Genomic DNA, 18,989 nt, shown 5'->3' with positions numbered 1-18,989 from the left:
TCAGAGATAAGTGACCTACTGCAAACAAGTTATAATTATGCTGGTAGCAACGAAGTAAGATAAACAATCGCTGGCTGGTAGGCTTACTTCAGTTATCTCTGCAATTCAAAGTAGGTAGAAACACGTTCGGGTATGTGCTTTTACCCACTTTCATCATCATCATCATCATCATTAACCTAGCCTTAGTTTGGGGTCGGCTCTCGTCCGTACGTCACAGCCATTTTATTCAGAAACTACTTATTCCGCGAAAATTAATGAAATATTTACGAAAGGTGTGTTTTAGCGCCGCTTCATAGTATATAGTAAAAGTTTTTTCTCAAACATGCAATGAAATATTGTCTTTACGTTCCTTAAAATGGGCTGGGAAGTATCGCTTTTTTGGCGCAACAACTCGAGAGGACTGTAAAAGGATTTCATATTATTTTTTAGGCCTAGGCCTGCAAAGTAACTTTTTTTTATAAAATATTGTCCTTTAGAGCATTTTTTTTTATTTCATTGTATGTTTGAGAAAAGCACTATACATGCCTCGGCGTGAAAACGGATTCCCGGCCGCGTATCGTATCCCTACGCTCGCTCGGCCCACCCACTACCCACCACACACACACTACCCACATATACCCACTTGGCCGGAAATCCTCATTTTCCCGGCCTCTGATGTAATGTACTATTAAACGATATATTTTTATTAAGGGTGCACTCTATCGGCAAAGGGCCACGTTCAGCTGTTTGTAACGCACTACATAACCCAGTACATAGCCACTTCGATATATCAGTACGTAGTTGATATGGGCTATAAACAGCCTTGGCTAGTCCGGTCATTCGCTCAATTACCTAGTAACGTCAAGTCATGCTACTAGCAACAAGATAACACCCAAACGGGCAGTGCATCGAAAACGCAGCGTCATGTCTTGTATAGTTAGTTATAGCGTAAAATTAATACTGCACAGCAGTGGCGGCTGGTGAAAATTTCTGCAAGGCAACACTAAGCAAAAAGAAAAAACTTTAACATTAGGTACTTTACTAGTAATCAATTTTAGGCAAGCCGTTGGGAATCGGCTTGTATGGACTAGCCGCTGCTGCTGCTGAACTAGACTTATATCGACCTGGATATAAACGGTAATTTTCAATACATTTGAGAGCAAGTACCAAGATATTGGGATAGTTGTAGACTTCTTTTTAAGAAACTTGGCCTACTCACTCTGCCATGTATATATTTTTTTGAATTACAGAAAACATATAAACACGGTTCAAAAGATTAAAGTATAAGCTTGAATTACCCGTAGGAAACATATCGCAAAAGCCCTCATTATTCTGCAGTTAAATGTTACAATCACTTCCCAAATTACATCAAGTCAGAGCAAACAGATGCGGCGTACTCAAAAAAGTTGAAATCATTCCTTAAAAGTCATACTTAGTTAATTCTTTGAAGATAATTTTAAGTCATAACTTTGTTAAAAGATAATTATTCAGTTATTTTTCAATTATACTTTGATTATCCTTTTCTGGGAACTTGTTTGAAACCCTACTGGGGTCCATGAGATGGTCAACTTTTTACCATGGTGCAATAAACGATATTATGATTATGATTATGATTATGATGTAGTAAAGCGGTTCATTTAGGTTCAGTGAAAGGGACAATGCTTTATAAGTTATAATATAATGTCTCTGATCTTTTGACTCTGTATTTCATAGCTAGGGCCAATTTGGTCGGACATATTTGGTTCATATAACACTTTCTTAGTTGTACCCTTCTTTTCCTTCCATTTATTTTCCTTATAGGTATTATGTTTCTGATGAAGTGGTCGCGTTAAGGTTTACCTTTTTGTTTTTTGTCGAGCTCCCGATATTTCGACGCAGTTACATACATCATGGTCACGGGTAATAGGTATTTAGCATCCGATCGAAGTTACGGTTTCTATTCTGTTTCCTTACGATATAATAATAAACAATTTATTTTTACTTAATAACGCCACGCAATATTTTAACACGCGTCTAATGATCAACAGCTCATTTTTGTATGATTATAGTGTACCAATACCAACACATATGTGTCGTCAATTATTTTTCAAATTAAGCCAGACGGAACTATCATAGGGATAATCATTTGACGAGTGTTTATAGGTAAGAAGACGCTTGACCGGTATAGCGATCTGCAAAGCGTCCATATTCCATATTGAACAAATGCAAAGGTAAAGGTATGCGAATAGCCGCAATCAACGTTGTACAGTCAACCAATTTGAATTCTAGGCCACTGTAGAACCTTTGCACAGTAAACGTCAATGTGACTTCTTATGGCAAATAGAACATGGTTTAAATGAGACAGGGTTCTACAGTGGCCTAGGATTCAAATTGGTTGACAGTACGCTCCGCTACACTAGCCGCTAGGTCTACATCGACGACGCTAGTCCTATACAGCCTTTAGGTTGCACCAAACCGGCTGTCACCGTCAAAACATTCGCTAAATTTTATTGTATGAGAAGATTGAGAAGTTCCATAGACCTCTGCCGCGTGACGATGATGTGTCTGTTAACTGTGTTTGATGCAACTGGCACTTAAACTAATAGAAAATATGAAAAAGAATACTCACAAACGTCAATATCTTAACTATAGGCGTGTAATAATCCACATTGAACACATCCTCCTCCTGCCTTGAGAACCGATGCACAGTTGTCCCCAAGTCCGCAAAAGTTAACACTATTAACAAACTGGTTATTATGAGTTTGCTGATATTGAGGGGGTTCCATGGTATGTTGCGTTCCTTGCTGCTGATGATGTAATAGGTTTCTAGAAAGGCGGCGAGCCAGAGGTATATGCAGGGCACCCAGATGAGGACGGTCTTCTCGAAGCATTCTGTGAGCTCTGGGTTGTCTGTGTGCCATGTTAGGTTGCTGTCCTGGAAAAGAAGGGAGTGGTTAGTCAGGGGAACAACAACGCTCGCGTGAGGGATTTAAGTAAAATGGTAGTACTTATTGCATATAGATTTGTTTACATATTGTTTTTTTGTTCATTCGTTTTTCAATACCTAAGATATTTATTTAGTTTTACGTTTGCCTATATGTCTGCTATGCTCGTGAAGTTGACTACCCCATTTTTTTCCCGCAAATGGCATAGCAGAATCGTTAGTTCACGTTTGTTCAGTAGGTAAAATCGTTGGGTGGCTGTCTGCTTGACTTTGAAGAACACACGGAAGCCATTTTTTTGGAATTTGGTTCCAGTGTAAAGCTTGCTTGCTTGTTCTTTTTAATTTCCTGGTTATAATAATCCGTTTGTACTATTAAAAGTATAGGCCTATATAGGAAAAGGGAATTCTAAATATAAATATTAGCGCTATCTAACCGAGCATCAGCCACAGGTGAGAGCGGTTTCGCAGTTTTCGCATTAGGCACTGGTCCCACCGCGAGCTAGTAAGCTATGCGCTATCGGCTATAAAAACGATCAAAAGATAATCACTCCCGTGTAAATAAAAGAGACATGGCGATGTTTATAGTTACTCGCCCAGCGGTGAGGTATCAACATCGCCGTGTCTCTTGTATTTGCACGGGAGTGCTTATCTTTTTGCCCGCGGCTTCGCTCGCGTTAGAAAGAGAGAAAAAGTAGCCTATGACACTCTCCATCTCTTCAACTATCTCTACTTAAAAAATCACGTCAATTCGTTGCTCCGTTTTGCCGTGAAAGACGGACAAACAAACAGACACACACACTTTCCCATTTATAATATTAGTATGGATAGCTCATAGCTTACTAGCTCGCGGTGGGACCAGTAGGCCTAGCACATGATGGCCGCGAAAGTATGTCGCCGCGAGATAGACTACCCGTCCTTATGTCATTAATACAGTTAGAAGAAGACGTGTCATATATCTCGCGGCGACATACTCTCGCGGCCATCATGTGGTAGGCCTACAGTGCCATATTACGTCCGATCCGAATCCGTGAAAATAAGATCCGTCATAGCCATTGAACTATTTGTACGGTGAAAATAAGATCCGTCATGTAATGCACGAGCATGAATTTTTCTTTATGGTAATCAGTACCTACCGACTTACAGTCTGACCAAAAAAAAGTAGAAATAAAAAAAAATACTCCCCACTTTACTTGTTTACCCTAATGAAATGTTTTCCACTTTTTATTTTTGCACGATGTCGGCGTGATTAATATACATAATATATTGGTACCAAATTTCAGCTTTCTAGTGCTAACGGTCACTGAGATTATCCGCGGACGGACGGACAGACATGGCGAAACTATATATGTAGTTGACTACGGAATCCTAAAGTGGCAACATCGTAGTATCGTCCCGTTTTCTCACACATATTGATTTGAAAGGGATGACACTACAAATACAATACTATAATGTTCACTTTTTAATTTCTACTCTTTTTGGTAATACTGTGCCGAAGTTTAGAATTTAATTATTTTACAAGGAGTCTCGGGATATCTTTGGGAGTAGTTGAGCATTTCTTTTTTTTCGCCACTTTTATGAAATGTGATATTTTTAAAAAAAAAAAGCTATTTCTACTCAGAATCACTAGCTTTTTCAATCCTAGTCGTTAAATAAATTGTCTCAACGATTTTTTCCTATTTTCGTTAATTTTCCATACATGTTGTGTGGGGTAACAAAAGAGGAAACAACAAAAATGATGGAAATTCTGGGACACTTTTTGTCTCCCCTCGTGATTCTGAGTACAATTGACCTAAAATTCCCTAAAAAAAATCATAATAAAAAATGGCAAAAAAAATAAGAAATTATCAGTTAATGAAATGTAAAATTCGTAAATACTACTACTTACGAGATAAGGTCTCCCTGCCAATAACCATTATGTAAATTTTATATCTATTATAATCAGTTTTATTTGTTTACTACCAATTCCTAGGTACTCAGGCAGGTCCATAGTAAAGTTAAAATGTAAATTTAAGTACCTGTGCAAGCAACTTCAGATCCTGGTGAGGCTGCTTAGCCAAAGTAGGTAGTTGTGTTGTGACACTAGTGACTATTGTAACTTGCCCACGTACCTATTCTTGGGTTGTTCATTATGATAACTGCTACTATAATAAATTATAAGGTCCGACCGAGATTCTCGGCTGAAAGACTCGAGACTCGAAATTGTATGAATTCTCGGCTGAAAATCTCGGCCGGTCGAGACTTCATACAATTTATTCGCGGCCGAGAATCTCTGTCGGATCTTAATTAATTACTACGGTACTGTAATAAATTATAAATATTTTCAGAACACCGAAGCCCAATAACATTCTGTTAGACCCTTCTCTTAAGGTTTCTCTAAACCTATCCACGCGGAAGCGGCTTAGTATGAAGACGCCTTAATACGCGTCGGAAAACTAGACCTAGTTAGATGGTATTTTTTTTTAATTATAAATGGGAATGGGCTTACTCTTGACCACAGACTAGCCAAAGACAAACGGCTCGCTCCATCGCTCGCTCGCCCAGAAGATACCTGTGTTCATACTATAACGAGCGATTTTTGGTCGGCTAGCGATTCCCCGTCGATAGGTTTGGGGAAGCCATTAGAATGCCAGAAGCTCAATGAAGTAGCTGTGTGTTAGAGTCTGCAACGCGCACGTATCACCTCACTCTCACAATCTGTGTTGGCCGCCGCAAGATTTTTTGCCACGTCAGTCTTCTTAACATATAAAATTGAAGTTTTTATAAACTTTAAAACATCCAACTTTAGATACCATACTATTAAAAATACCACAGTAACAGGTTTTGCCTATTCATGGGCATGATGACATCAGAACGAAAGGTCAAGGGGACTGGTCAGTGATCACTCCGGTCAGAAATTGGTTAATAATATAATGTAATTATGTAATAGTATTGTTATTTATGCCATATACAAGGAAATACGAAGACGCGAGTTACATAAAAACGTCCCTGTACTTGGTCGCGTCCCAGCTAATCTCTTCTCTGAACAATCTGTGCTCAGCAAATAAATGCCCCTACCGGAATTCGAGCCCAGGACCGCGGTTCAGCAGGCAGGTCACTACGTGCTGGGCCAGACCGGTCGTCAATCATTATGAAGGTACACAATGTATAGTTTGATGCTCGTCATTAGGAAAATCAATAGATAAAATATTAGAATATTGAGGACGGACGAGGTCACGGGAAGTAGGTAATTCTTAACCTTTTCAATGCTTTAGGTCATAAACACAAACATCACTCAAACGCCAAGCTCCGGGCCGCTACTGAGCCAAGGTGAATCTTACTTGAAAGTTCAAATTTGTTTGACAGCGTCGGTCACAACATTTAAACGCTGGTTTCCACTTACGTCGAATCGAGTCTTCCTCTCATTTACTATGAACGGTGAATTCGATTCGACGTGTCACCAATAGACACAGTTTCATAGTAAATGCAGAAGGCGAATTATTGAGATTCGATTCGGCGAGCCCGGTGGAAGCTAGCCTTAAAGCTCGGCCACACATGCGCGTTTTGATAGCGTAGGCGGAGCGAAACGATAGCGGTACGCCGGACGAACGCTGGCGGTGCGCCCAGCGGACGCCGGCGGGAACTAACGAGCGCGGATTGCGAGCGGAATGCGCGCGGATTGCGAGCGGAACGCCAGCGTTCCGCCGGCGCACCGCTATGATTGCGATCCGCTAACGCTACGCTATCAAAACGCTTTATGCGTAGCGGAGGCTTTTTATAGGCTGTCTAGTGCGATGGCCACGACCACAGAATAAATAGTAGGTTAATATCTGGGCGACCGAGCTTCGCTCGGTTCTATTTTAATATATCACGTCTTTAGATAAAAAAAAACTCTTATAAATACAAAAACAAAAAAAAAGACAAAAAACAAAAACTTAATTTCTGGCCGGGATTCGAAACCCTGACACCTACGATCTATCTGCGTACATTAGACCGACCTCGTGCGACTGAGCTACGCGGAATCGATACGCGCGCGGCGAAATTAAGGACCATATTTTACGTTTACAAATGCGAAAGAAAAACTCATGAAAACTCGAAAATTCGCGTTTTCCGGGATCTAAGGCTACGCTAGATCGATTTTTCACCCCCGAAAACCCCCACAAAACAAATTTCAGCGAAATCGTTAGAGCGGTTTCCGAGATCGTCGGTATATATAAATAAATAAATAAATAAATATACAAGAATTGCTCGTTTAATAGTATAAGATGTACAGATACGACACTTCCTATACAAAACCGATATTGATAGCAGGGTCGAATCGTGTTGTCCCTTTACTATTCCTTTCGGCTAAGGGTTGTCAAAAACCACGCTATTATCTGACCAGGGCACGTAGCCGAATGGCACAAACGCTCACGAAACTCTCACGAAACGAAACGCTCGTAGATATCTATCTCTATCGCTCTTGCGTATTGGCGCGACAGAGCCAGACCACCTTTTGCGGCGTTTCTAGATATCTAAGAGCGTTTCGTTTCGTGAGCGTTTGTGCCATTCGGCTACGCACACTGTTATGTGGTAGAACACGTAAAGGGTCTTTAAGTTGTACCTACCTTAATATATGCTACGTAGCATATGCGAGGCAGGAATTGCACGGTCGGGGGAGAGTTCGAGCCATGCCACGACTAGTAACGACACTTTGGTGTTCTTGGATAAGAGCTAATGTTATACAAGATGGTGCCTACTTTTTGTGGCAACGCGATTGTCAAGCGTAAGCGGTCAACGACCTACTTACAGCTTTTATTAGGTAATGGTAGGTATTATGCCGACATGTCATTGACTTAAATTAGTGTGGACATTACAAAACACTTTCATATTGTATTGTGATTGATGCGTCTGTATAGTGAACTGTGAATTGAACCACAGTTTTCAGTGTCTTTGGCATTACTCAAATGTCTCTGGAGTTACCAAGAAATCGAACTTCTAAACGAACCTAACCACAAAATTAAAATTTTGAAAAAACACCCGACCGCGACATAGTAGACCGATTTTCATGAAACATGGCTAAGAACACTCCCGACTAACTCAGCTTTCAGACAAGCTTTCTAAATCGGTTCATCCATTCGGGAGCTATGATGCCACAGACTGACACACACACACACACACAGACAGACAGACAGAAACGTGAAACTTATAACACCCCATCGTTTTTGCGTCGGGGGTTAAAAATGAACAAAGTTGCAGTTTAAATAGGGTTTAACAGTTCAGGCCTGTAATGATTTAAACACTATTAAATAAAGCATAAAATCCATTATTTAAGGGTGAAAACTTTTTTATGTTTCAAATTTGCTGACAGATTTCAGTCGGTCAAAAAGTTATATAATTAATAAATAAATAGAAAAAATAGAAAATTCCTCACTATGTGTATTGCAGGCTGTATGTGGGTGAATTGTAATTTTTCCAAAGGGTTTGAAAAGTTGGGATGTATTGTAATAGTACATTACATCAGACTATTTCCGGCCAAGTGTATATACGGCCGAGCGAGCGTGCGAGCGAGGCCGGATAGGGATGCCGGGAATCCGGCTGTATGTCAAACATACAATGAAATAAAAAATGTTGTGAAATTAAAAAAAAAAGTTACTTTGCAGGCCTAGGCCTAAAAAATAATATGGTTTTGAAAAGATACTTCCCAGCCCATTTTAAGGAACGTAAAGACAATATTTCATTGCATGTTTGAGAAAAATAATTTTTCTACTTGTCGACGGTAATCTGTCAATTAGGGCACCACAGACTAAACTATAAGTGCTAACTTTTCAGTGTTGGATACTCTATGGCAGTTCCGACTCAATTATTAGTCAGGGACCAAACGACCTCTTTTACAAAAAGTCGTCGACATCTCTTCTAAATACCTAAAACAGGTATGGATGTGTTCCTCGTTCTCTCCAGATTACGAATTGACCTGTTTTAGTTTAAGGAGGGGGGACGGGTTGAGAAAAAGGGGGGAGAAAGATGGCGGCCAACCATCACAGATATTTATTCACATCTCGAGTCCTATGGCACCAATCTGTTCGTGCGAGGTGTCATTTGAAAGCTTATTCAATCTACTTTAATTGTTTTCAAATAACTATACTCATAAAAGTAACCGTTTATGAAATATTTGAAAATATGTGTTTTTTTATCACGCATGAATTGCACAAGTACTAGTAAAAAATGCGTCCAACTCAATAAACAATAACTTTACCGCAATTGATGTCATTATAAAATTTTTGCATCTATTAATGCTCTTTCTAAAAATATAAGTTTCATTGGTGTATGATAATATATAACCATGTAATTACGAATTTGGTTTAGCGGGAGTCACTCTGCCCGGTCGCAGAAATGGGCGCTGACCGTAGTAAAGTATTCAATATTTTTGAGGTCCTATTTTACGGATCCATATGCGAGAGGTATCGTTTCAAAGCTAATTAAACCTACTATATTTTTTTTATAAATAACTATAGTCATAAAGGTAGTTGTTTAGAAAATATTTGAAAATATGTGTTTTATAGACCATGTGTCGCACAAGTATCTACTGGTAAAAAATGCTTCTTAATCAATAAACAACAACTTTTCCTGAATTGATGTTAGTATAAGATTTACGCGGAATTCCATGCGCTTTCTAATAACATAAGTTTTATTGGTGTTTAACCAAGGAATGAATAAAAACGAGATTTTTTTAAAGTAGTGACGATATTCCACTTCAACACATTGTCAAGTATTGTCTAATTATCTATAGAATTTGTGTATATATGTGCTCAAACAACAACATAACGTGTTGCTGGTTGGAATGTGATAGCTAACCAATTTTTTAAATATAATTTGCTTGCAAACCTAGATTAAAGTCATTATAAGGTCATACTAGGGTCAGCATAGCATGTGTAAAATAAAACATTTAATTTGCCATCAAAATAAAGGTGCACTCAAACTCCTTGGTATCCAATTGGATTCAAATATGACTTTGTAAAATTTGGATTCATCTTTCAAAAATTTGCTCAACATATCAGGTATGCAGATAATTTGTTAAAAAAATACAGTTACCCACATACAACGGAAATAAAAATGATTAGGTACAACTTTATGTTTTGCTGTCCTAAGGATTTTTACCAAGGTTTGGTTAGTATTTTTTAAATCATTTTTATAGGAATAGAGTATAACTTATAACTTGAATGACCATAACATATAACGTTATTTATCATCTTACACATGTGGAAGCATAAACATTCTAAGAAGTACCTACAGAATTTTGCAATAGACTGATCCACCACCCAATTTCATCCATTTATGGTGACAATGATGATCTGATGGAGAATTTAATAAAGAAGGATGGAAAGATATATTTTTTTTAGTCTTTCATAAGGAAACAAAATGAGAATATGTTAGTTGATAATCATTATGATTTTTGTGTTTTAGAAACAATAGAACTTTCATTATTTTTAAAATCGGGACTTAATCGCGTATAACTACATATTAAAACCAAGTTTATGGTTACCGATTTTAAAAAAATATATAATTGAAAGTTTAAATCAATAGAACTGAATCTTTACAAAACTATATTTAGCACACTGAATCAGAACAAAAACAAATATGTAAGTTGTGCACCAGTATAGCAAATATTTATTTTGTAATTACTCAGAAACTTTATGTAGAAACCTATGGTAGGAACATATTCAGTTTATTGAAATAGAGATTAAATAATTTTATTTACTAAATACTTCCTAATTTAGTTTTGGGTAGTCAAACTACTATTGAATAACTTATAAAACTGAAACAAACACTGAGACAAGAACGTAATCCTATTTCAGTGTATAATAAGTTACTTTTTTAAAATATGTATTGAGTGAAAGTCAAAACTAGCAGCATCTTTTTCCATTAACTTACTCTCGGCAGATGAAGATTCTTAATCAATTAAAAATATTTTGAACAAACAAAATCACCAAAATAAAAAAGAATCACAAAACTTACCCAAAACTTGGAGCCGCAGAATTTGTCAAGCGGAGACTCGAGAGACATTGTCACTTATTACGTGAGCGTGGAACCAGTTCTCCCATAGATTTGCAACGAGAAATCTAACGGCCGTTCATATAAAACTGATCAGAAAATGACTTGCACTGGGATGTTTAACTTTTTTTACACTAAACACATGTGATAACTGCCAAAACGGCGACCGTTATTTATCAACTATTAGCTACACGACACGTTCGCTAGTGATGTATATATATTTCTGTCCTAAAATATAAAGAATGTGTTGTATGGTCGATTACAACATTGTAGCGCCCACGATAATCGCACAGCGCGACGGCGATGAGACAACACCAACACGAGTGAACACGACTCACGCAGCGCAGCGTGACAGACAGAAGGAAGAGCAGAGCAAGCTAGAGGAAAAAAATCGGAAATAGGGCTTGAAAATATTGCAACACTTAAGCTAGGAACACACTACGCGGACGTCCGTCGTGAATCGACCGCGACCGCGACCTATCAGTGTGCACGGAACAAAACATCCAGAGAGCCAGATTTCGATCGGACGTCCGTGCGCTCAAGGCCACGTCCGCGTCCGTCGACCGATAGTTTGCACGGTTATGTGTATTTCCATTGTCCAGATTCCCGTCCGCGGTCGATTTACGACGGACGTCCGCGTAGTGTGTTCCTAGCTTAACCGTGCAAACTATCGGTCGACGGACGCGGACGTGGCCTTGAGCGCACGGACGTCCGATCGAAATCTGGCTCTCTGGATGTTTTGTTCCGTGCACACTGATAGGTCGCGGTCGCGGTCGTTTTACGACGGACGTCCGCGTAGTATGTTCCTAGCTTTATACACTTTTTGGTTTCTGGTATCTATTAAGTATTTGGCTAAGATTTATTCTAAATAAAACTTTTGTTATATCTTAAATAAATTTACTTATTTTTGTTTTATGTACTACATGCGAAACTATAATAAATATACATATTTTTAACTTCCTAATCGCATTAATCGCATACATGTTGATCGATACGTCTCATTATTCGATTATAATCGTAAATCGCGTTTAATTTATTGATGACATCTGTCTGTAGAGCCTATTAGATTTCTAACGTTGGCTAACCTGAAATTTTTACAAAATGCGATCTTGGCTGTTTTCATGTTTTGGCACAGTTCGACAATAGTAACATTCCGGGCCGAAAGGTTGTAAGTAACCGAAGTTTAATATGAAAACTTGACTTTTTTTGTTGCTCTGCTTAGTAGCTCTTGCTCTCGGTCGGCGCAGTCACACATTCGTTCTCGATCCAAACCGCTCGCGCTCGCCGATCCTATACTGAACTAAATTAGCAAAGACCCATTCTCAGACCACGGAAAGATTCAGTTCATTTCGGTCATTGATGGGATTTTATTCCTAACAGTTCATAGTTCGTGAACGACACAAGCCTATTCGACAGCTTTTTATTTCTTATCTGTGTAATTCTACAATGGCGGATAGCGGTGCCGTGCAATGCGATTGCCGCTTATGTTCTTTTTTGTAGAGTGAAACATAATTAAAGTTGTGTTTTATAGTTTGTTCAGCTGGTATAAACAAAGTGATACAATAAGAACTGTAACTATTTCATTCAACGTTAGATGATCATTTTGTTGTGCATCGCTCTTGACGCAAACTAAGCATTTCAGCCGTCATCAACACCTATTTACCATGGCAGAGTATCTTGCTGCTATCTTTGGTACAGAAAAAGACAAGTAAGTACAATAATTTGCAACCTAAATATCTACCGAGCTGTATCCTCATTAGATCCTCTGCTTAATTAATATTATACCATGCGTAGAGGTTATGGTCAAGTTTAAACAGTTAATACCGATAGCTCTACGTAGTCAATTTAATTTTAACTGTTTAACGAATTTAAAAAACACATCTTAAGAAATAATAGTTGGATACAGGCAACTATAAGTTGTTACAACTGCCTGCCTGATTAATAAATAATAAAATTTTTTCGGCAATCGGGGTCTGCACACAATTTTTGATTTCGGACAACATCTGTGTAACAGCATTTTTCTCTGTAGTTTGCTATCACACTTTCAAAGATTCATAGAAAGTACTAACTTACCAAATACCAACCTTCTACATTAAATTTATATTGTTTAATTAGTAACTATATTTGATATAAGTACTATAAATAAGTAGTATTGTTTTGTTACCATAATTTAGAATAACCTGAAATCCTTATGTTACAGGGTCAACTGCTCCTTTTATTTCAAAATTGGAGCTTGCCGTCATGGAGACAGGTGCTCTCGAATTCATAACAAGCCAACCTTTTCACAAACAGTGTTGCTGCAAAACCTTTATGTGAATCCCCAAAACTCTGCAAAGTCTGCTGATGGCAGCCATTGTAAGTATTATTGAAACTGAAGAAACAATTAATGACTCAAAATGAGATTTGGTTGACTTGTGCACATTGAGTTTGTGCCGATCTGCCTCCAGGAATACCTGTGGTGTCCAAAAAGACATCCTCTTACTCGCTGGCCCCAGTTTGCTCTTTATACACTTTGATCCTTCATTCTCCACATTTCATTGAGTGCATTATTTTCTTGAGGAGGCCTAAAAACAACACAATAAAAGTTTTTTTACAAGCTTTTATTTAACTTGCCTTGTTAGTATGTTAGTTTGGGTCAAAACGTTGAAGCTAAATTTGACTCACTTCCCGGTTTCTGATTGAGCTGAAATTTTGCACACATGTAAATTATATGACAATTTGACAATGCAATGTTATGGTATCATGGAGCTGATCTGATGATGGAGCAGATCTGATGATGGAGCAGAAAGGTTGTTGCCAACCATTGAGTAAGGGGTTTTTAGAAACGTCTCGGAGAGCAGTAGATGACTGTTGAAAGAAAGGTACAGTCGGCGATAAAATCTTGTGCAAAAAATGAAATTTTTGCAAAAAAACTTATTGGTATATTATACACCGTGTTTCACTTAACACTAAAAACCTGAAAACAGTTTGTTCAGAATCGAGAGTGGAATCGATTGAGCTATATCTTGATGGGGGTAATATTTTTATTTAAATTAGTATTATTAGTTATTTTTTACGTGCCCATTCTATTGTACTCGTAATACAACATTGTGTATATCGCACTGCTAGAGGTTGTTTACCTTTTTTCAGTATTTAGGGGTATTAATACTGGCCGGTTATTTGGACGATTATTTTTTCCGCTACTAGTTTGACGTTGTTTGTCAGTTTAATCTTAATGTTTATCATAAGTCATAACAAATTGAACTCGTACCTAATTACAACCTTGTCATTTTGAATATTGAGTTTATTTGCTTACTGCGATTACCTATCCAATTTGAAGTTTACTGTGACAAAGCTTTAAAGTGTTTTACAGTGACATCTTAGCTGTCTATTGGTAAACCTTATGTCGTTGCAGTAACGTACACAAATAAATAGTCTTATGGTTTATGATGGTAGTTAGCAATTATTTTATTGAGTGTAGAGCTAAAAGTCAAGTAGAGCTGTACAGAAAATTAAAAATTCAATAAAAAAAAAAGTAACGATCAGATTAAAAGATGAATACTCTAGATGAGTTTAAAAAAATAAAAATCAGTTGGGGTGTCTGAGGTTTTGAGTGATACCGGAAACACCGTGTATAATGCTTCCGCTATGTTGAAGAGTCTCGAATAGTATGTCCAACTAGTCTTGAGACACTTCAATGTATTATTAGACTATATTAATAAGTACAAAAAATTGTATCGAAACTCAAGTGCTAATTAATAATTTTCTTGTTCTTTTATAGTGGTTGTAGCCAATGTGTCGGATGAGGAGATGCAGGAACATTACGACAATTTCTTTGAAGATGTTTTTGTGGAATGTGAAGACAAATATGGAGAGATTGAGGAAATGAATGTGTGTGATAATTTGGGGGATCACCTAGTCGGAAATGTTTATATTAAAGTGAGTATTAACATTGCTTACAATCAACATTAGTACTTCTTCTACTGTGACTGAGTGAAATAGTATGACATGCACGTGAATTTCTGTGAAAATACGAACGATTTGCACTACATCTGTACTGTCACAAAATGGGTAAAATGTTGGCGTAAATCGGCCGCTGGAAGTTTTCCGTGCTAAGGCTGAAGTCACATTTATCAGCATGAGCCGCATTTTGTGTAACATGAGAAACCGTCGGTCGTTTAGTATGAACCCTAAGACCTTGCCTTGCACGTGCCTCGGTCTCTGTTGACCAGGTGATTAGGTTTGATAAAATGTGGAATATAGTCTATATTATCCTATTACCATTTATAATTTTTGCAATTTGTAGACAGTCATTTACTTAAATTACTAGTGAACACCTTAATTCCCTCTGTCTAACTTCCAAAAATTTAGTTAGCTTTTAGTGGAAACTTATTTACATAAATTTACAATTATTTACATAAATAAATATTGGGGACACCTTACACAGATCAACTTAGCCCCAAACTAAGCAAAGCTTCTACTATGGGTGCTAAGCGACTATATAGATACTTAAATAGATAAATACATACTTATATACATAGAAAACATCCATGACTCAGGAACAAGTGCTTATCACACAAATAAATGCCCTTACCGGGATTCGAACCCAGGACCATGGCAGTGTTGTTCTACTGATACCCATCATACTCGAGCTAGTGCCACGTTTTTCTACTTTCAGCAGGCTTTCTGGATTACACAGATTACACATGGATATTACTAACAATACGTTTTGTACAGTTTCGTCGCGAAGAAGACGCGGAGAAGGCCGTGAACGACCTGAACAACCGCTGGTTCGGCGGCCGCCCCGTCTACGCGGAGTTGTCGCCTGTCACGGACTTCCGCGAGGCGTGCTGTCGCCCGCCCATCTCTAGGGAACTTAGGAGGTGAGTTGTGGAGTCTATACTCTGTGTTATATTTTGCGGAGGTGAGTTGTGGAGCCTATAGTCTATGTTATACTTCCGCGAGGCGTGCTGTCGCCAGTACGAGATGGGAGAATGTACCCGCTCCGGCTTCTGCAACTTCATGCACTTGAAGCCCATCTCTAGGGAACTTAGGAGGTGAGTTGTGGAGTCTATACTCTGTGTTATATTTTGCGGAGGTGAGTTGTGGAGCCTATAGTGGATTACCATTATCTTGCATAATTTTTTTTGTCATATTTTACCTTCGCATAACAACGCTTGGCAGAATCCTCTTTTCGCAGAATGACTTTGCATAAATTTCTTGGCATACTGTTATTTTGCAGAATTATTTAAAGCAGAGTAATACAATGGCATAATGGTAAATTGTAGAGTAGTCGTATAATCGATTAATTGTTTTGTCGAAAATTGTGTTGCATTCTATTGACTTGGCATTCTGTCATTTCGCACAATTGTCTTAGGCAGAATAATACCTTGGCATAATGTCGATGCGCAGAATAATGTCACTTATGTTTTATTTATTTTTTACATTAAAAAGTACGCGCGATTGCTTATCAACCTAATAACCAGAGATCGGATTTTTGTGCGTCATCTCATACTAAAAGTCATTAAAATGACGTAAGTCACTAAGAATGTCGCAAATCCGTCCGATCTCTGCTAATAACATAACACTGTCAACCTAACACGCTCCTCCTCGCTTCGCTCGTCGTCGCACCTAAACCGACTCTAGGAACTCGGATACGATTTCTGTGTCGTGTGAGTATTTTGTCTGGATGGGGGGTTCTATTTCTGGCAACATGACAAAATAAATTCGGCAGAACGTCTATTCGGTGCAAAATTACGGTCAGCAACATGAGTATTATGCGACATTTTATTTATTTTATTATTTATTTTATTTTATTTATTATTCAAATAAGCGACATAAAATGCTGCAATATTAAAGTCGACGATATTAGCAGTATGCTACTACTAATTCGGTGAAATGTAATGTATACTAAATCTAAATATAATTCTGCTATATTAAAATCGACAATATTAATATTCTGCTATTCGGAATTCTGCCAAATGAATGATATGCGATATGATATGACAGTTATGCAATTTGTACAATTATGCAAAAGTATCATTCGGGTAAAAATGTTTCTGCGAAAGCTGCTATGCCAAGTGTATTTCGGACAATCGATATTCTGCAAGATAAAGGGAACCCAATTTGCGGAGGTGAGTTGCGGAGCCTATAGTCTATGTTATACTTCCGCAAGGCGTGCTGTTGCCACTCTGAAAGCCTCTCTAGGGAATTTAGGAGGCGAGTTGAAGAAATTAATATACTTTATTCTTTGGCCAATGCCAAAGAATAAAGTAAACTCAATAGTTTTCTCGGGGATAAGTGTTCATCGGCACAGTATAATAAAGAGTAAATTTTATAAGTAACATGTTTTCTCGGGGATAAGTGTTCATCGGCACAGTATAATAAAGAGTAAATGCTGAAAGTGCCTCCCTCCCCCTCTCGGTTACCTCACAGTTACCGCCTGTCAAAAACGCGAACAGTCGACCTGTCATATCTCACTCATACAAGCACGGTACGCGTTCACCTACACGAGCTTAGAATGTGTGCTAGGAACGCGCCTCTTTCATATATTTGATCGCCAGTGTCGCGAGATGTGTCATCGGGATGTTCACTCGCACACTGAATGGCAGGATCGCGTGTAGAGAACGGCTTCCGACTACAGCGACACCGATATCGTTACCGTGGCAAGTGTGTGAATAGCCGTTTTAGATTATTGTTGAACTAACCTAACCACAAAATTAAAATTTTGAAAAAACCCCCGACCGCGACATAGTAAACCGATTTACATGAAACATGGCTAAGAACACTCCCGACTAACTCAGCTTTCAGACAAAAAAACTAAATCCAAATCGGTTCACCCGTTCGGGAGCTACGATGCCACAGACAGACACACACTCAGACAGACAGACAGACACGTCAAACTTATAACACCTCGTCGTTTTTGCGTCGGGGGTTAATAGTTTTTTTTTACTGAATCGTCTTTATATTTGTAGATACCTGTACTCGCGTCGCAAGGGTGGGCGAAGGTCGCGCAGCCGCTCCCGCGAGCGCCGCCCGCGCCGCTCGCGCTCCCGCGACCGCGGCGCCGGCGGCGGCGGCGGCGGTGGCGGCCGCCGCGAGCCCGCGCGCAACTCGCGCTCCGGCCGCTACTGACCGCTCCGGCGCTCCGCACGCACCGCTCCCCGACACACTCAACCCAAACAGTGATGCCATCTACCGACCGATCTTTACTGTGTGGGAAAGATACTCCGGAAGCCTCGCACGAGCTCTTCATAAACCCGAGATGCCCACATCAAATTTGCTGTTAGATTCCAAAATGAAAGACTATCGACGACTAATCAGATGGATTGTGTGTCTATGCGAGTCCTACTCCTGCTAGTGACCTTTCTCCGCTTGAGACAGATTATCGTTCATTCTCTTTCACTTTAACATAGAATCAGCGGTCACTACCTATACACAAATACCGTAACACCAAAATTAAAAAAACACTAATAAGGATCCAAGTTAATTGCGAACGTTTGTGTTTTTTTTTAAATGCAAAAAATAAGTATAAATAATTTGGTTACTTTGTTTGGTGTTGAAATATCTTTACTATTGATATTAATATATGTGTCTTCAAAGCAGTGGGTACTGATGTGCATACGGCAATATGCACAAAGTTAAAATATAACATCTTATTTTGTCTTTTATTAAGAATCTGTCACAGTGCGGTATTGCAGTACTAACCTAAAATAGTTTTATACTAAGAAATTGTGACATTTAATAATAACTATTAAGTATTCATTCCTTAATTTATTTTTTAATTCCCTGCTACTATTCCTTTAGGCACTGGTCTCACCGCGAGCTAGTAACTCTAGTAAGCGATGATGATGTTCGTGTTTATAGCCGATAGCTCATAACTTACTAGCTCGCGGTGGGACCAGTGCCTTATGTATAACTAATTCAGTTTCTGTCCATCAAAACCTGTGGAAAACAGTGAAATAGCTAAGTTGGAAATACGAGTGATAGAAATTTGGAATCTATTAGTGGTATTTAGTGTAGGAACCACATGAATATTTAGTGTAGGAGCCACATGAAATCGTGCGCTCTAAAATCAAAAGTCGGCTCCGATAATATCTTT

At 38.6% G+C, this 18,989-nt stretch overlaps 2 protein-coding genes across 6 annotated transcripts in view; one reads left to right on the top strand and one right to left on the bottom strand.

Moving 5' to 3' along the window:
- LOC125228782 (multidrug resistance-associated protein 1) overlaps positions 1–11,270 on the bottom strand; it is a 116,945-nt gene extending 105,675 nt beyond the window's left edge. For all 5 annotated transcript variants that reach the window (XM_048133471.1, XM_048133465.1, XM_048133479.1 and 2 more), the window contains exons 1-2: positions 10,874–11,270; positions 2,588–2,893 (exon numbers count right to left, since the gene is read on the bottom strand). In XM_048133471.1, coding sequence (XP_047989428.1) covers positions 2,588–2,893; positions 10,874–10,921 — 354 coding nt within the window. In that variant the 5' untranslated portion in view covers positions 10,922–11,270. The remainder of the gene's footprint in view (positions 1–2,587; positions 2,894–10,873) is intronic.
- Positions 11,271–12,339: 1,069 nt separating this feature from the next.
- On the top strand, positions 12,340–18,669 carry LOC125226878 (splicing factor U2af 38 kDa subunit). Its single transcript, XM_048131040.1, has 6 exons — positions 12,340–12,617; positions 13,110–13,264; positions 14,670–14,827; positions 15,626–15,733; positions 15,854–15,945; positions 17,863–18,669. The coding sequence occupies exons 1-6, from the start codon at positions 12,574–12,576 to the stop codon at positions 18,020–18,022; spliced, it is 717 nt and encodes a 238-aa protein (XP_047986997.1). The 5' UTR covers positions 12,340–12,573; the 3' UTR covers positions 18,023–18,669.
- The last annotated feature ends 320 nt before the right edge of the window (positions 18,670–18,989 follow it).

The sequence above is a fragment of the Leguminivora glycinivorella genome, chromosome 1, assembly GCF_023078275.1.
Source record: "Leguminivora glycinivorella isolate SPB_JAAS2020 chromosome 1, LegGlyc_1.1, whole genome shotgun sequence".
NCBI classification, from domain to species: Eukaryota; Metazoa; Arthropoda; class Insecta; order Lepidoptera; family Tortricidae; genus Leguminivora; species Leguminivora glycinivorella.
This window is presented reverse-complemented; position numbering and strand designations above follow the sequence as displayed.